Consider the following 19,243-nt stretch of genomic DNA (forward strand, 5'->3'; position numbering starts at 1 on the left):
GAATTCCAGGCCAGCTTGAGCTAAAGTGAGACCCTGCCTTGAAAAATTAAAAAAAAAAAAAAAAAAAAAAAAAAAACACAACGTGATTCTTTTTTTTGTCCTTGGAGATAAAACCTTGCTTGAATGGATAATTGGAATGAGTAATGGAATGCTACAGTTTTCTGATGGAATAACATATAGTCATGATAAAGCTTGTTACCACATCCTACCCCAAACTTAGCCCAGGATTTTCATCTCTAAAGCCATTCATGTTGCCTTTCCATTTTATCTACCTATTACTACATTTTGTTGCCAAATGTTCTATTGCTTGGCAACTCTCATTTTTAAATATTTTTTTTTTATTTATTTATTTGAGAGAGAGAAGGTGGGGGGCAGAGAAGGTCATGCCAGGGCCTTCAGCCACTACAAACGAACTCCAGAGGCATACGCCTCCTTGTGCCGCTGGATTATGTGGGTCCTGGATAATCGAACCTGGGTCCTTTGGCTTTGCAGGCAAATGCCTTAACTGCTAAGCCATCTCTCCAGCCCATCTTTTTTTTTTTTTTTAATTTTTGTGGGCGTGAATCATGGTTTCGTTGCTGCAAATGAAGTTCATATGCAAGCACTATTTTGTGTTTGGTTTTATGCAGATGCTGTGGAATTGAACCTGCCCAGCAAGTCCCTGGCAAATCTTCATTCACATTTTTATTAGCTCATAGATGAGAGGTTTAAGTACATTATTTTGACAGCTGTTTTTTCTTCTGTTTTCTCCTACCTCTCCCTTCTGTGTGGGTCCCTTTTCATCTGTATCTTGCTCAAATATCTTCCAACAGCCCATTGCCAAAATAGCCTTACTGGGTTTTTTGAGGTAGGGTTGCGCTCTAGACTAGGCTGACCTGGAGTTCACTATGTAGTCTCAGGGTGACCGTGAGCTCACAGCAATCCTCCTACCTGTCTGCCTCCAAAATTCTGGGTTTAATTTTCCACTTTTTTTCTTTCCTGGGGATGAAGATACTCAATATACTGTCGTGTGATTATTTTTCTCTGTCACTTTGTTGCAAAAGGCAACAGAAAAGACCTGATCAACTGTTGGGTCATCTTGGAAATACAGATTATTAGAGAAGTAACCATTGGGCATTGACTTCATCTTTGACCTGCTTTTACTGGATACAATGATTTGTTAGTCTAAATGTTTATTTGCCAGAGAAAGTGGAAGGGAGGGAGGGAGAGCAAGAATGGATGTTCCAGGGCCTCCAGTCACTGCAGACATGTGTCCCTTTGAGCATCTGGCTAATATGGGTCGTGAATAATCAAATCTGGGCCCTTTGGCTTTGTAGGCAACAGCCCTTAACCACTAAGCCATCCCTCTAGCCCTGAACATGTTCTTTTCTTTTCTTTTTTTTTTTTAAACAAAACTAGAATCTGTTTCCTAGTTACTAATTTTAAACTTGACATAAGAACAGTAATGTGTTTATGTTTGCTTTATTCTTACTTTTTATTTTGTGTGTATGTGACCATTGTTCAATTTTTAATGTATTTTATTTATTTTGAGAGAGAAAGAAGGTGGGAGGGGGTTACACACCAGGGCCTCCAAGCACTGCAAACAAACTCCAGACACCTACGCCCCCTTGTGTATCTGGCTTATTTGGGGAGCCGAACCCATATCAGTTCCTTTGGCTTTGCAGGTAAGTGTCTTCACTGCTAACCCATCTCTCTAGACCTGTTTGCCTTTTTGCCTAGCCAATTTTCTCAATAAAATATTTTGTCTGCTAATAAAAGGTTGAATGTTATATGATATATATAAATGCTGAGTGTTTTTTTTTCCCCCCCCGAGGTAGGGTCTCAGTCTAGCACAGGCTGACCTGGAATTCGCTGTGGTGTCTCAGGATGGCCTTGAACTCACAGCGATCCTCCTACCTCTGCCTCCCAAGTGCTGGGATTAAAGGCGTGCGCCACCACGCCCAGCAATGCTGATTTTTTGATAGCTTGATTTTTATTTTTAACTTTATACTCTCAATTCTAGCTACAGGCTGGAGAGATGGCTTAGTGGTTAAGGCACTTCCCTAAAGCCAAAGGACCGAGGGTCCTTGTAAGCTAGATGCAAAAGGTGGTGCATGTGTCCGGAGTTGGTTTGCAGCATCTGGAGCTGATCAATCCCCTCTCCCATTTCTTTCTCTCTCCCTTTCTCTCTATCCCAAATAAATAATTAGAAGAAAGGTTTGGAGTCTAAGCTTGGAAAATTGAGTATAATTTTACTGTAGTTATACTTTGGAAAGTGGAATTTTATTTTCTAATTTTCATCTCATTTACATATTGTGAATATATGTAACTCTTTTCTTCTTAACAGGGTTGTTGGTACAGAGGAACGCATTCCTATTCCCCTCATGGATTACATCCTTAATGTGGTAAGATTTGCTGTAGGAAAAATAAGTAAATGTACATGTTCTGGAAAATGTGTGGTGATTTCATAGTCTGATAATTTCTTTTTACTGTTGCCTTTAACGTGTTCCGGGGGGGGGGGGGGTTCAAATTTGAAAATGTTTTGTTTTTGTCCTTTTTAAGACTGGTTTGAAAAAGTAAGCCAGTGCCTTCAACCTTTTTGCATTGTCAATTTTATGTTATTTGTTCACATTGGAATCCAAACAGGAAGAGAATAGCCCTTTTTAAGCCAAAGCAGTATTCTGTTTTCTGAATTTACCCAACAAACGTTTTCTTTTTTTGTAACTAACTTCTATGTGTGTGTCCACAAATAAAGGTGGCCTTTTAACTTCTTGACTCTCACAGAAAAATTTAAATTTTCTCAATAAGGGGAAATCCATACACCATTTGTGTTAGAGTATTAATTTCTTCCATAGATGGTTTCCCTTACACTATGCCTATGTATTTAAATGTTGCCACATTTTACTTGTATACTCAGAAAAAAATTTGCTTAGCCTTGTGTGGTAGCCCATGCCTTTTATCCCAGTACCCAGGATGTAGAGGTTGGAAGATTGTTGTGAGTTTTGCGACAGCCTGAGACCCTACCTCGGGGGAGGGTGGGAATGGTCCAGTGCAGTCTAAGGGAAAATTTCTTTCATGTTTTCTATAGAGTCAAAGGGAGTACTACCTGAACAAGTTTAGAAATCAGATGTATCTATCAATAATTCACAGTGTGGTTTTATGAAAATAACTTAATTTCTCTTTGCTTTCAACTTGTCTGACTCCAAGTTGAAATTCTTTTATTTCATGAATGTGTTAGTGTATGTTCCATACATCTGTTTTCTTTTTACTTGAAGTTTTAGTATTGTATAAAGTAGTGATTTTTATTGCTATAAGACATTCCATATCCACCATATTGGCCTCTTAGTTACAAGTGTTGGATTCTAACTTTAATTGTTTTTCATTATCTAGATGAAATTTGTAGAATCTATTCTGAGCAACAATACAACAGATGACCACTGCCAAGAATTTGTGAATCAGAAAGGACTCTTGCCTTTGGTTACCATTTTGGGTCTTCCCAATCTGCCCATTGACTTTCCCACATCTGCTGCTTGTCAGGCTGTTGCAGGAGTCTGCAAATCCATATTGGTAAGCATTTAGCCAAATACTTACTTTTTGGAAACTAGTTTTAAAATACATCAGTACATATGTTTTTCCAGTTATCGTTTATCTATTGCCATAAAATAATAATTTTGTGGTATTTGTGACATCTGTAGTATGTCTTTTTATTTCTCATTGAAATGTACTTTTCTTTTGTTTCTGATCTTAGTATGTAGTTGTAATGTCAGCTCATGAGAATGCCTGTCAGAAATGTGCAGCTTTATTAGTTACTAATTCATCTGTATTTCTTTTCATTGCTCAAATTTTTTAAAAATCAAAGGTCGTTTTTTTTTTTTGTTTTTCATAATGTCAAACTACATATAATAATAAATTTACCATCTTAGCTATGTTAAAGTATACAGTTCAGTAGTGTTTAGGTATATATTCACTTTGTTGTACAACCAATTTCTAAAACACTTCGCATCTTACAGACTATATGCAAGAAACAACTTCTTCCCTAATCTCTTAACTTGGATTTCATCACCCCTTCCCCTTTTTTTAACCTAAGATATTGTAGGTACTTAGAACATTATCTGAAATTGTTTTGGTGATCTCAAGTATTTTGCTTTGTTACATATATCATTATTTACCTTTTAGTAGGTCAGGCTGAGCTAGAGTGAGACCCTATCTCAAGAAAAAAAGTTTTTGATTTTTTGAGGAAAATCACTAGGCCAAATAAATGGTACTTGGTGTTTTGTGTGTGTGTGTGTGTGTGTGTGTGTGTGTGTGTAAGTAACCTCCATATTGCTTTTCTACAGAAATATTATATATTCCTACAAAAATTTGCAAAGTTTGTAATTCCTTTATTTGGTTTTTGATAATCACCATTCTAGTAAATATAGAATGTTAGAATTTAATATCTAGTAAATACAGTATTTTCATTTTGATTTGCATTTCTCCAGTAATTCATGGTATATTTTCTATCTTTTCAGTGCTTGATTTATTTCCCATGGGTATATGTGTATTTTGAGAAATGATTTGTCCTTTGCTCTCTTTTGGAATTAGGATTTTTGCTATTGAGTTGTAAAAGACCTGTGTGTATTTGATATTAATCATTCATCAGATGATTGTTTTGTAAATATTCTCCTCTTGTGGGTTGCCTTTTCACTGTAGACATTGTCCTTTGACATACAAAAAGTTTTTGGTTGACAAAATCCATTTTACTCTTTTCTGCTTTCATTGCTTGTACTCTTTCATATCCAGTAAATCATTGCATTTTACTCCTATGGCTTCCTCCTAGGAGTTTTTAAAGCTTTAGTCGTTAGATCATCTGTGTGTGTGTGTGTGTGTGTGTGTGTGTGTGTGTGTTTGGAGTATTTTATATAATTTAAAGTTGTTTGTTTTTTTTTAAAGGCATGCGCCACCACGCCCGGCTTACTTATTTATTTGAGAGCCACAGACAGAGAGAAAGAGGCAGATAGCGAGAGTGGGCACACCAGGGCATACAGCCACTGCTAGCGAGCTCCAGATTCATGCACCCCCTTGTGCATCTGGTTAACGCAGGTCCTGGGGAATCGAGCCTTGAACTGGGGTCTTTAGGCACCACAGGAAACCACTTAACTGACAAGCCACTTCTCCAGCCCAAGTTCTTCTTCATTCATGTCACTGTGTGTTTGTCCCTTCCCCCCCCCACATCATTTATTGACATGAAAGTTCTTTTCTTATACATGCTGTTAGAAGGATAGATTTGTCATACCATAATTTCTCACATTGCATAGGAGATGGTGATATTTCATTGCCACCTTTTTCTTTTTAGTCTAATAAAATAAAAAGTTGATACCTTAGTGCTAATCCCAAAGTCAACTCCCTTGTTAAGAAAATAGCATTATAACTGCGGGGCTGGAGAGATGGCTTAGCCGTTAAGCACTTGTCTGTAAAGTCTAAGGGCCCCGGTTTGAGGCTTGATTCCTCAGGACCCACATTAGCCAGATGCACAAGGAGGTGCATGCATCTGGAGTTCATTTGCAGTGGATAGAGGCCCTGGTATGCCCAATCTCCCCCCCCCCCCACTCTCACATAAATAAAGTGAGTTAAAAATTTTTGAAAAAAATAAATTAGCATTGTAACTGTGAAAGTGCATCTTAAATTGGAAATAGAATTCAAGTTTTATTAGTTTGGCGTCTGTAATACGTATTTCTCCTTTATTTCACTGTGTACCATTTCTACTGACAGATGTGAGTACAACTATTTAAATCATATAACATTTTTATATCCTTTGCGTGTTTGAAGTTTTTATATTAGCCTCAAATCTCCTTACTTGATGTTAAGTTCTATTTTATTGAAATCTCAACGTATTCTCTTCTAAGAAAAGAAGAAAAAAGCATTGTAAATTTGATTAGCTTCCATGCTTTGCAACCTTGCATAACACCACTCCTTTCAAAGAAAAATTTATAGCTAATATTACAGCATATTGACACAATTGTATTGCAGTTTGGCCATCATAAGCTTTAATTATGATTGGCACATCAATTTGGGGGGGAGGGGTTTCTGAGGTAGGGTCTCACTCTAGCTCAGGCTGACCTAGAATTTACTGTGTAGCCTCAGGGTAGTCTTGAACTTACTGCGATGCTCCTACCTCTGCCTCCCAAGTGCTGGGGTTAAAGGTGTGCGCTAACTATGCCTTGCAAGCCCATCAGTTTTAAAAGTAGTATGCTATTTTTGAAAGAGTTGATGAGGTATGTCATACTTGTATTCCTACTTAATGTTCCACCAAGGTAATAAACATGTCTGTCCAAAATTTGGGATTCTTCATGCAATAATCACTTTGATTGTGACTAATAAAGCATGCATATTTAATGCTTTTCTATTAATACATTGATCTTCTTGTTGCAGACACTGTCACATGAGCCCAAAGTCCTTCAGGAAGGTCTTCTTCAGTTGGACTCAATTCTTTCCTCCTTGGAGCCTTTACACCGGCCCATTGAATCCCCTGGGGGCTCAGTATTATTGCGAGAATTGGCATGTGCAGGCAATGTTGCTGATGCTACTCTCTCAGCTCAGGCTACACCTCTGCTGCATGCACTCACTGCTGCCCATGCCTACATCATGATGTTTGTTCATACATGCAGAGTTGGACAGGTGAGGATAATATTAGGAACAATTAAGTTAATTAAAAAGTTAATAAGATGCTTAGGGCATATCTCTGGCTGATTGCTATGCTTAGAAGCAGACTGCCATGAGCTTGTAGGTGAAACACCGTTCTGATCTAACATAAGACTTTTAACGTCTGTGGTGTGTGTTTTGGGTTTATATTTCAAGCTGTTGTATAATGTACTCTCCCTCCCCCCCCCCCCGTTTTTATTAGTAGTTTTTATTTGAACACATAACTTGCATGAGTAGGACCAACCTCCTTGAGACTGAAGAGAGGATATAATTACCAGACATTAATTGATCTGTACCATCTATAGAGGCTTTCTGGGATGTTTTTGAATCAGGCAAAACTAGCGTCTTACTACTTTATGGTCTTTCTGTCAGTGCATATATTAGACCTAACTGTGAGGTAACAAAGACCATTTCTACAAAACATTTAAATTAAAATTTAACATATTTCTGAAATGCAAAATATTATTTGTAAGAAACGCAGAATTAAAGGGAAATAAACCTTAACCACCACTAAAAAAAATTAGAAATGTATAGAAAACTTTTATTTGATTGTACAAAACAGTTGCCTACGATTTCCCCAATCTTTTATTTTACAAAAAGCAGTGAGGAAGTTTTTTAGGATAGTTTATAAACACTGTAAAAGTTGTCTTTTCTAGCCATGATCATAAGTTGACATTTTGTTGAAGTGGACAGTGTTGTAAGAACAGCAATGAAAATAACATTCTTGCTTTTTCTATGACATCTGAAGGTTGACTTCATCTATAATTGTTTAGAGTACATCTGTGAGGTGAAATTATTTTTCGTTTGGTTGCAGAGTGAAATTCGTTCAATTTCCGTAAACCAGTGGGGCTCTCAGTTGGGTTTGAGTGTTCTGAGCAAGCTGAGCCAGTTATACTGTTCTTTGGTGTGGGAAAGCACTGTCCTCCTCTCTTTGTGTACCCCAAACAGGTAAGAGAGTCATTACTTCCCTTAATATTTCCATTAACTTTTTCTGATAGACCAATACCAATAAGAGTACAAGATTGCTTTGTGGATGGGAGGGTTTATAGCAGAGTTCTTTGTCCTTCCCTTTAGGCTAGAGACTTTCTGACAAATGATAATCACCTAAATGTTTGATTTGATAACCTAGCTAGCATGTTTTTAGCATGATAGAAATCTTGTTTAGTGTTCACTCAGGAATTGTGGGTATTTTTACTTCATTTTTCATAAGTTGCCTGCTATAGGGCGGGGATAATATTTGCCAACGAATTTCTAATTTCTCTGGTGTGGATCATATACAGTATAAGAACTGAACTATCCAGAGTTGACTTGAAGTTTATTTTTGTTTTGTTTACTATTTCTCTTATTGTAGCCTACCATCTGGGTGTGAATTTGGCCAGGCAGACATGCAAAAACTGGTTCCAAAGGATGAGAAGGCAGGTACGGCCCAGTGTGGAAAAAAATCAGGTAACTCTAAGAAATTAAAATCTTAGTCATTATTTTTAAATGATGTCTTTGTGACTTTGTAGGCTTACCTGTTGAATTAGACTCGCTTTTATCACTTCGGCTATATAAAACATATATAATACAATAATAGAACTCATTTTTAAAATTTTTATTTATTTATTTATTTGAGAGCGACAGACACACAGAGGAAGACAGATAGAGGGAGAGAGAGGGAATGGGCGCGCCAGGGCTTCCAGCCTCTGCAAACGAACTCCAGACGTGCGCACCCCCTCGTTCATCTGGCTAACGTGGGACCTGGGGAACCGAGCCTCGAACCGGGGTCCTTAGGCTTCACAGGCAAGCGCTTAACTGCTAAGCCATCTCTCCAGCCCAGAACTCATTTTTTAATTTTCAAAATATTTAATTGCAAGCACAGCAAGAGAGACAGAGAGAAAGGGCAAACCAAGGCCTCTAGCCACTACAAATTAATTCCAGAAACATGCACCACTTTGTGCATTAGGCTTTTCGTGGGTATTAGGGAATTGAACCTGTTTACTTAGGTTTTATCGGCAAATGCCTTTAGCACTGACCTGTCTTTCCAGCCTTTAATGTTTTTGTTTGAAATTTTCCTACACACACACACACACACACACACACACACACGTGCTATGTTGTGTTTCTCGATTTATGTGGGCACAGGGGAATTGGACCCTGGTTGGCAAGTAAGCACTTATAACTGCTCAGCCCTTTCTCCATCAGTTCTCCCATATAGAAAATTTCTTTTATTGTATTTTCATATAAGTTTCTCTTTGTAATAAGCAGAGATTACATATTATTAAGGAAGGCAAATCTATGAAGAAAATACATCACACAGGCTGAAAAAGTACCTAAATTAAGAGAATGAAATGTCTTTATGAGATGGTTTAAATGGCCAAATACAAAAGGTTTTTTCCCCTCCTTGTTTTGCCAGTGAAGTTGCTGTTTATTTTTTGTTGTTGTTGTTGTTTGTTTGTTTGATGTATGTGTGAAACAATGTCCAGCAATAAACTGGAATTTTATTTTGCTGAGTTGTTCTACAAAAAAAAAGAAGACGAGTGCTGTGAGCAAGTTGCTTCTTCCAATTGCTTATAGCCATATTTTAAAAATATTTTAAAAAAAATAATTATTTGTGAAAAAGAGGGAGAGAAAAACAATGGATGTACCAGGGTCTCTCTAGAGTCATATGCATGTGCCACCTTGTACATCTAACTTACATGGGTCCTGGGTAATTGAACCTGGTTCCTTCAGCTTTACAGGCAGGTGCCTTATCTGCTAAGCCATCCCTCTAGCCCTAAATATTTCTTTATATTTTATTTATTTATTTACTTATTAGAGAGAGAAAAACAGTAAGAGAGAATGGATGCACAAGGTCCTCTAGCCATTGTAAGTGAACTCCCCATGAATGTGCTACCTTGTGTATCTGGCTTTTCATGGCAACTGGGAAAATGAACCTGGGTGTTTAGTCTTTGCAGACAAGCACCTTAACCTTTAAGCATTTTTTAATTTTATCTTTTTCAGTCTTCATATGCACTTCAACACCTTGGTTCTGGCTATTTAACAAACAAAACTACAGTTTCTAATAAATTTTATATACACTGAAACTAAAATTTAATGACTTGTATTATAAAATTTTCATAAAGTTAATTTTTAGACCTTAGAACACACAGAGCCAAGCATGGTTATTGCTGTTGAGTCCCTGCACTCAGCAGAAACATTATATATACATTAGGATAATCTGCTATATCACAGTGTTTGAGGTTAGGTTGTTCCCTAGGTAAAATGTACCTCAAAAAATGTAATAAGAATACAATATCCATTCGTACTAGAAATTCTTAAATATTGGGGAAAACAATTCTCCATTGGTATTCTCTGATGTCCAGTTTGAGTATGAACAAGCCATAAAATTGTATCAAGCACAAACTGTATGTAGTCTTTGTGAATGTAGAATTTAATTTGATGATAATCAACTAGTTATTACTTAACAGAACTTCAAACAGAAGATCAGATCAGCAGAGTTTTTTGTTGTTGTTTTTGCTAGCCTTTTTTTCCCTAACTTAGTAAGTTGTTGAAATTTAGATAGGAACAAGCATCATGGGAAGGGACTCTTTCTTAGGGTTTTCAAGACAAGGAACCAGGTAAGTATTGGCACTGCACACTCTTATTACTTCCCTCTCATGTGTGTAGATGGGGAACCTGATGGACCAGCTGGAAGTATGGATGCTTCTACCCAGGGATTGTTGGAAGGAATTGGGCTAGATGGTGACACATTGGCTCCCATGGAGACAGATGAACCTTCTGCTTCAGACTCTAAGGGCAAATCTAAAATCACGCCAGCCATGGCTGCCAGAATTAAGCAAATCAAGCCTTTGTTGTCAGGTTAGTGATTCTTCATACTTTTTTTCCCCTTGAGTTCAGTAGTAGAACATTTCTCAGAGAAACTGAATTGAAAAGAACATAGGAAAAACGTTTTGAATTTTTGTGACTCACCTTTACATGTGCTTTCTTGAATTCCTACTATATAACAGTCATTATACTAATTAAATAGAAATTCTGAAAGGAGAATATTCTTCTTGAGAGCCATATCTATCTACCCTTCCTTTATTTCCATCCTTTTCACTATTTTGCTTTTTTAAATTTTATTTATTACTTAATTATTTATTTTTGGTTTAGTCAAGGTATGGTCTTGCTCTAACCCAGGCTGACCTGGAGGAATTCACTATGTAGTCTCAGGGTGGCCTCAAACTCACAGCATTCCTCCTACCTCTGCCTCCCAGGCATTGGGATTAAAGGTGTGTCCTATCATGCTCTGCTCATTTATTTGATTTAGGCAGATAGAGAGAATGGGCATGCCAGAGTCTTCAGAGAATGGAAAGGAACTCCAGATGCATGCTCCACCTTGTGCCTCTAGCTTATGTGAGTACTGGGTAATGAAACCTGAGTCCTTTGTCTTTGCAGATAGGCAACCACTAAGCCATCCTTCCAGCCCTTCTTCCCATAATTTTTTTGTACCTAAACTTTTATGACTATGCATTTAGTTAATTCACCAGTCTTTCTTGTATGGCTTATTTATTTATTTGTTTGTTTTTTTGAGATAGGGTTTTTCTCTAGCCCAGGGTGACCTGGAATTTACTATGTAGCTTCAGGTTGACCTTGAACTCACAGTTGTACTTGGAATGATGTTATTAATGGCATGTACCTCCAAACCCAGCTTGTGTGATTTTTATTTATTTAGGGAGAGAGAGATAATTGGTATGCCAGAGCCTCAGCCACTGAAATTGCTTGCTAGGCGCCTGCCTCACATTTGTGCATCTTGCTTACATGGCACCTGGAGAGTTATCATGGGTCCTTAGGCTTCCCGGGCAAGCACCTTAACTACTAAGCCATCTCATCAGCCCGTGTTTCATTTATTTACATCACTCTGTTTGCCTATTGGAGAGTACATGGCAGGGTCCAGAACTATATTAAATATGTGAATTCTGTCTTTGCAGTCCTTTGCCACTTAACATAGTACCACTGTTTCTACCACTTATTGTGTATATTCCTCAATAGTTCCCTTTTTCTAACACCTTAATATAGAAGAAAGGTAAGATTCCCAGGAGTCTAGGGCTTTCACTAAAACCAAGTAGAAAATGACCTTTAGTGTTTTACTTTTAAACTGGGACATTCAAGAGGTTCATATTTCTTGCTCCTTGTTTTATTACTTTCTTGACTGAGCACTTGCGTACCTACTTCATTGTGGACCCAATCCATGTTTTCCATATTTTCCTGTGGTTAAGCCTTTTATTTTCTTTAAACTACCTTTGATATACTTTTCTGTCTATTTGAGAGCATTGTTGACTAAGTATAAACCTAGTATTTTATATGCATTTTCTTGTTGACTTAAATTTACCACATTTTCATCTGAATATATGCAACATGTAGCCTGGCAGTTCATATAACTTCAGCCTGTTACCTATTAAGAAAAGGACTGTTTTCTTTATTCCTATGTTGTACACCTTAGCATGCTAAGTTTTTTGTTTGTTTGTATTTTTTGTTTTCAAGGTAGGGTCTTACTCTAGCCAAGGCTGAATGTAAACTCATTCTGTAATTTCAGGCTGTCCTTGAACGCACAGCCATCCTCCTACCTCGGCCTCCCGAGTGCTGGGATTAAAGGTGTGTGCTGCCATGCGGGCCACAGGCTAAGTTTTGAGCATGATATATAACACAAACTTTAATAGAACCTGTGTTTACACATTGAGTTCATAGGTATATGTACATTCTTATAAGACTTGAGTTTTAGGCTTATCCCTTTCTATTTTCCGGGTCATAATGGAAAAAAAAGTTTATTTAAAAAATGCCTTGGTGGCGCACGCCTTTAATCCCAGCACTCGGGAGGCAGAGGTAGGAGGATCGCCACGAGTTCAAGGCTATCCTGAGACTACAGAGTTAATTCCAGGTCAGCCTGGACCAGAGTGAGACCCTACCTCAAAAAAAAAAAAAAAAAAAAGCCCTGGCAGAATTTTCATTTATGGTGTAAAGTGCAATACTCATTGTAGAAATAGAAAACTGTCTGAGACAACATTTTCTAGTATTTTCTTTTAATTGACGTTTTGATGAAAAGCATCTGCAAAGATGTGAATTGGTGTGGGGGGGTCATATGCACATGGGTATACAGAACATAGGGGTTCCTCCTCTATCACTCTTATGCTTTATCTCCTGTATCACTTACCAATAAGACCCCATGATTCTCCTTTTTCCATCCCCCTCCGCACTGAGGTTACAAATGAGCATGCCCATATCTCAAATTCAGATCCTTAACTATGCACAGCAAGCAGTCTTACCTACTGAACCCAATCTGTAGTTTGCAACAATGAGAATTTGAAATGCTTTAAATCTATATAGTCTTATAAGAATCTATTTGGGGGGGGGGATCTTTAGAAGTTCAAGCACTGTTCATTAGAGAAAGTGGAAACAAAGTCATACCCTTCACCTGCCAATCTTTTTTATTCTTTAGGACTATATATTTGATATTGTAATGATAATATATAGTATATATGATATTTATTTTCTGGCTAAACATTTTTGCCATTTTAAAGTTCTTTGAAGGCATTTTATGCCCCCATACATATTCCAACCATTGTATCGTTTACTTAATTATATTGTATCAGCAAACGTGGTCTCAATTTATACTTCCTGTAACAATGGAAGTGCTTACATTATTTTTCTTTCCCTTCTTGTATTTTTTTATTTTTTTAAATTATTCATTTATTTATTTATTTGAGAGCGACAGACACAGAGAGAAAGACAGATAGAGGGAGAGAGAGAGAATGGGCGCACCAGAGCTTCCAGCCTCTGCAAATGAACTCCAGACACGTGTGCCCCCTTGTGCATCTGGCTAACGTGGGACCTGGGGAACCGGGCCTCGAATCGGGGTCCTTAGGCTTCACAGGCAAGCGCTTAACCGCTAAGCCATCTCTCCAGCCCCCTTCTTGTATTTTTAATGCCAATCTATGTCTGTCTCATAACTTAAAAGGGGGTATTTGTTCCTTGGGGAACGTCCTGTTTGTTTCCCACATGGGGAGAAGACAAACCCAAGAATTTCTTAGGTGTTGTTCAGATGATGTGGTCAGTAATAAAAATATGTGTGTTGCAATAAAATCATTCTGTATGTACTGTACAGCCTTACACTGTATTTTGGGTTTCAGCTTCTTCAAGATTAGGCAGAGCACTTGCTGAATTATTTGGACTCCTTGTTAAACTTTGTGTGGGATCTCCTGTACGCCAAAGAAGAAGCCATCATGCTGCCAGTACCACTACAGCACCAACACCTGCCGCTCGATCAACAGCTTCAGCTCTCACTAAGCTTCTCACAAAGGGCTTATCTTGGCAGCCCCCACCATATACACCTACACCTCGTTTCAGGTGAGTCTCACTTTGAGATGCAAGGACACAAAAGGCAATAAAAATAATTTTACTTGTTCTGTAATACTGAGCGAAGTAGGCCTTGTCTTTTTTAGGGATGTACCACATTTAAAATATATGACATACATGTTTACCAAATAGAGACATAAAAAATTCAGCTAAGCTATGTTTCAATAGCCTTTTTTGAGGCAAGGTGTCACTCTAGCACAGGGTATCCTTGAAGACATAGTAATCCTACTACCTTAGTCTCTTGAGTACTGTGTTTAATGGCATGCACCATTATGCCTGAATTTCAGTATTTTCAGTAGCCTTTAAAAATAATGTTTTGGGCCGGGTGTGGTTGTGTACGCCTTTAATCCCAGCATTTGGGAGGCAGAGGTAGGAGGACAGCCGAGAGTTTGAGGCCACCCTGAGACTTCAGAGTGAATTCCAGGTCAGCCTGAGCTTTAGTGAGACCCTACCTCGAAAAACAAAAACAAAACAAAAAAAATAATATTTTAAATTTTTTAAATACTTTTTTGCTAGCAGAGAGGGGGGGGTAGGAAGAGAATAGGCGCATCAGAACCTCTAGCTCCTGCAAATCAACCACAGATGTATGTGCTGCTTTGTGTATCTATCTTTTAATGGTTAATGGGGAATCATCAAACCTGGGTCATTAGCCTTTTTAGGCAAGCACCTTAATTGCTGAGCCATTTCTCCAACTCTTCCCTCCTCCCCTCCGTTTTAAAGATTTTGTTTTTATTCATTTATTTATTAGAGACAGAGTGGGAGAGTGAGTGAAAATGGTTGTGCCTTCTTCAATTCTATATAGGATAATAAGTATCACTCAAGTATCTGTGATCAATCTCAGTAAGGTGCATTGTTAAATTTTACTTTGTGCTTTTCCATGAATATTTCATTGCTGTTGTGTCTGTCTCAGAAATGGTCAATTTATTTATATGTTGCTTTTTCACCTCTTTCAGGTTGACATTCTTCATCTGTTCAGTTGGTTTCACATCACCAATGTTGTTTGATGAGAGGAAGTACCCCTACCACCTTATGCTGCAGAAATTTTTGTGCTCTGGAGGTCACAATGCTCTGTTTGAGTAAGGATCATTTGCTTCATAGGGTTCTTTAAGCTCACAGCTGTCACTTATTCTGACAGGGGAATGTATAGAGATAGCAATTGGTTGTTTCCTTTCATAATATGGAAATCAGCCATGATGTATGCCTCCCATTTTCCTCAAGGCATTTTTACTTAGCCTCCCTAGTATATATTTTTCTAATAGATCTGTCTTTTTCTGTTTCTCTGAAAGCAGTATGTTTTGTTTGTTTTTGGTCAAAATTTTCAAACAGCTTTATCAGTTTGAGTGGGTATTTTCTAACTTCTTTATAAAGAAGAACTAAAAAATGTTGGCTATATTGGAAATAACACCAAGAGGGCGGGATGTACAGTGTTGATACAGAACTTGGGAACCCTTTTTATGTAAATCCTCCCTTACCTAAAATCCAAATTAATTAATGTTCTTTGTCTTACATCATTTTAGAACTTTCAATTGGGCTCTTTCCATGGGAGGAAAAGTTCCTGTTTCTGAGGGTTTGGAACATTCGGACTTACCAGATGGCACAGGGGAATTTCTAGATGCCTGGCTTATGCTTGTGGAAAAGATGGTGAATCCCACCACGGTGCTTGAATCTCCACACTCACTGCCTGCCAAATTGCCTGGGGGAGTCCAGAACTTCCCACAATTCAGTGCCCTCCGCTTCCTTGTAGTGACTCAAAAAGTGAGTATTCTACATTCTAAAACTATGACAGATAGACTTGTTAGGCTAACTGAATAGTTCCCTCTGTTTTCTTCTCCTTAATGAAATATGATTATTGAACAATTGAATCTGTTTCCAAGATAGGTTGCTTGCAGTAAGGAGAAGAGACCATAAGAGTTGTCTATGGTGTTAACTATAAACTTCAAATTAGTACATTTGGAACAAATGAAATGCCCCCCTCTCACTATGGTTTCCTAAGCTTCCTTAGTGATAACCTAGAATTTTATTGTTGACACTTATTTGGATAGACTTTCCCATAAGTCTTACTCCTTTCAGGGGTTTGAAGTGAGGCAAAACCATCTCAATACATTTTACATGTGTCTTACAGGCAGCCTTTACTTGTATCAAGAACCTGTGGAACCGGAAACCTCTGAAGGTATATGGCGGGCGAATGGCTGAGTCAATGTTGGCTATTCTGTGCCACATCCTCCGAGGAGAACCTGTGATTCGTGAAAGACTTAGCAAAGAGAAGGAAGGCTCTCGAGGAGAAGAGGATACAAGCCAAGAGGAAGGTGGCTCCCGTCGGGAACCACAAGTTAACCAGCAGCAATTGCAACAGGTAGGGTACTATCCAATCCATGAAACACAATACATACCTCACTGTTTGGTTAAGGCTACCCTGAAACTCAATCAATCCTCCTATCACCCAGTCATCTTGAAGTTTCTATCTTTACATACTACACTGGTTCTATCAGCCAGGAGATTCATTTATCTTTAGGCATTTATTTTTTTTCCACTATGGATAGATTCATATGGCATAGTCTCTGAGGCTCTTCTCAGGTAATATATGTGTTCTTTTAAGGTTGTTAATTACATTATTCGCAATATTTTCCTAAGAATATTCTTTGGAAGCAAACTATCCTCAACTACTTTACTCTGTATAACTAAAGAAATTGTGGTTCAGATTTATTTACCAACAAGAGTGTTTGTTAGATTTTAGCTATCTATAAAGTTATATTACTTTCAAATAAATGTTTAAGCCACATTTTAAAATTTTGAGACAAAAAAAGGATATATGTTCCTGCCACTTAGAGTCTGAAAGAGCAGTTTAAATTTGTCTTTCTTGAATTTTCATGTGTGCATATTTTCTTTATATCTAGAATATTATTCAAGTTTATCTTCTGCATGTATGTGTCTTAATTTTATCATTAAAATGGTAAGCACTTATTAGAAAGATTGGGAGATATGGAAACTTAAAAACCTTTCATAATTTCACTATTTAAAGATAGTAGTTCTTTGACTTGAGAGATTGCACAGCAGTTAGGAACACTTCCTTTGCAAGCATGAGAGTCTGCAAATCCCTGAGAGACTGCTTGAGTTTGATAACAGGACTCAGATAACACATGAACAGCTAGATCTGGCTTTTCATATCTGTATGCCTGTAACCTTATTCTCATTTTATAATAGAAAAGCATAGCTCCTTAAAAAAGAGGGCTGGAGAGATGGCTTAGCAGTTAAGCGCTTACCTGAGAAGCCTAAGGACCCCGGTTCGAGGCTCAATTCCCCAGGACCCACGTTAGCCAGATGCACAAGGGGGCGCACACATCTGGAGTTCATTTGCAGTGGCTGGAAGCCCTGGCACGCCCATTCTCTCTCTCTCCCTCTATCTGCCTCTTTCTCTCTCTCTCTGTCACTCTCAAATAAATAAAAATATTTTAAAAAGAAAAAAAAAAAGGATGCACCAGGATCAATAAGAGACTCTGCCTCAAATAAGAAAAGCAGAGCAGCAATGGAGCAGGACACCTGACATTCCTCTATGGCTGCTGCACAGGATTGCAATGGAATACCACATGAACACGTATACATGCACACACCAAACATACCACATTACACCCACAAAAGTTAAAAAAAAATAGTTACCTCCTTTTAGTTAGTTTTATGTCTACTTTTTATATTGTTAGCATCAAGTAATATTTATAATTACAATTTTCTCATCAAGAGGGTTTTTTAATTAAGATTTTTTCTTCCAGAAAATTGAGGAGTTTAAACTCATGAATATCAAGTCTTTTTTAAAATATTTATTTTATTTGGAGATAGTGAATTGGGCAAACCTGGGCCTCTTGCCTGCATAAAATGAACTCCAGATGCATTAGCAATTGTATTTTGCAAACAAGCAACTGTAACTGTTGGGGCATCTCTCTAGCCCTTCAAGTCATTTAATTATAATAACCATTTGCTCTGCTTCTCATTTTATTAGAGGATGAAATTGAGATATTATTTGGTTTCCATGCCTTAATATATTTATTTGTATGTATGTATGTATGTATGTATGTATGTATGTATGTTACATAAGCACCAAAAACAAAAGTATGTTCTGTAACTCCCTGGATTGTGAATACTCATTGATACAAACTTAGGAAGCTTAAGTTGTTCCTTTGTTTTTTTTTTGGTGGGGGGTTGGGTTGCTGTCCGTCTCCCCCCCCCCCCCCCAAGGTATAGTCTCACTCTGGCACGGGCTGACCTGGAATTCACTATGTAGTTTCAGGGTGGCCTTGAACTCACAGCCATTCTCCTACCTCTGCGTCCTGAGTGCTGGTATTAAAGGCATATGCCAGCACACCCGGCTTTCTTTCTGAAATTGAGTTTGATATTTCCCTCCCTATGCACTGTGTCTGTCTTTCAGCAGGGTTTTGCACCAGCCCCAGTGTGGCCTGGAATACACACTAGCCCAGGCTGGCCTCAAACTCATAGTGATACCCCTTCCTCAGCCTCCAGAGTGCTTGGATTATAGGCATGCTTCACCATTCCCGTATCACTTGATAAAATTTATTTTGTGTTGGGTGAGGATGAGATGCCAGTTCCATTGGCTGCTGAAAACAAACACTTTTTGCTACTTTCTGAGTCTGTCTTACATGGGTGGCTTGGGAAATTAACCCAGGTTAGCAGGCTTTGCCAGCAAGAACCATCAGTTGTTGAGCTATCAGCTTAGCCCTTGATTTCTCTTTTGATGTAGTACTTATTGAGCTCTTGTAATCTTTTTGTAGCTTATGGACATGGGTTTCACAAGAGAGCATGCCATGGAGGCCCTGATGAATACCAGCACAATGGAGCAGGCCACGGAATACCTTTTAACCCACCCTCCTCCAATCATGGGAGGGGTTGTTCGGGTGAGTTGGCTCAGGAGTTCTATTCTAGGACATTATTATAGCAGTTTATATATATATATATATATATATATATATATATATATATATATATATATATATATATTGTTTTTACTCTCATCTTTCCTTTACTGATCATTCTATAAATGGCTTCTTATTTTCATATTTCTTTATGTCCTGTGTAAGTACTTTCTTTAATTAAATTTTTAAATATTTTATTTATTTATTTGAGAGACAGAGACAATAGGCACACCAGGGCCTCTAGGCACTGCAAACAAACTCCAGATGTATGTGCCACCTTGTGCATCTGG

At 37.9% G+C, this 19,243-nt stretch overlaps 1 protein-coding gene across 13 annotated transcripts in view; it reads left to right on the plus strand.

Annotated features, from left to right (window-relative positions):
• The window catches only part of Huwe1 (HECT, UBA and WWE domain containing E3 ubiquitin protein ligase 1), a 198,312-nt gene that overhangs the window by 108,570 nt on the left and 70,499 nt on the right, over positions 1–19,243 (plus strand). For 12 of the 13 annotated variants that reach the window (XM_045140148.1, XM_045140153.1, XM_045140152.1 and 9 more), the window contains 11 exons: positions 2,327–2,384; positions 3,370–3,546; positions 6,391–6,636; positions 7,475–7,608; positions 8,012–8,106; positions 10,309–10,500; positions 13,809–14,025; positions 14,988–15,110; positions 15,552–15,789; positions 16,157–16,387; positions 18,813–18,935. In XM_045140148.1, coding sequence (XP_044996083.1) covers positions 2,327–2,384; positions 3,370–3,546; positions 6,391–6,636; positions 7,475–7,608; positions 8,012–8,106; positions 10,309–10,500; positions 13,809–14,025; positions 14,988–15,110; positions 15,552–15,789; positions 16,157–16,387; positions 18,813–18,935 — 1,834 coding nt within the window. The remainder of the gene's footprint in view (positions 1–2,326; positions 2,385–3,369; positions 3,547–6,390; positions 6,637–7,474; positions 7,609–8,011; positions 8,107–10,308; positions 10,501–13,808; positions 14,026–14,987; positions 15,111–15,551; positions 15,790–16,156; positions 16,388–18,812; positions 18,936–19,243) is intronic. The other variant, XM_045140155.1, reaches the window with a different exon arrangement.

Source organism: Jaculus jaculus, chromosome X (genome assembly GCF_020740685.1).
Source record: "Jaculus jaculus isolate mJacJac1 chromosome X, mJacJac1.mat.Y.cur, whole genome shotgun sequence".
Classification (NCBI taxonomy): Eukaryota; Metazoa; Chordata; class Mammalia; order Rodentia; family Dipodidae; genus Jaculus; species Jaculus jaculus.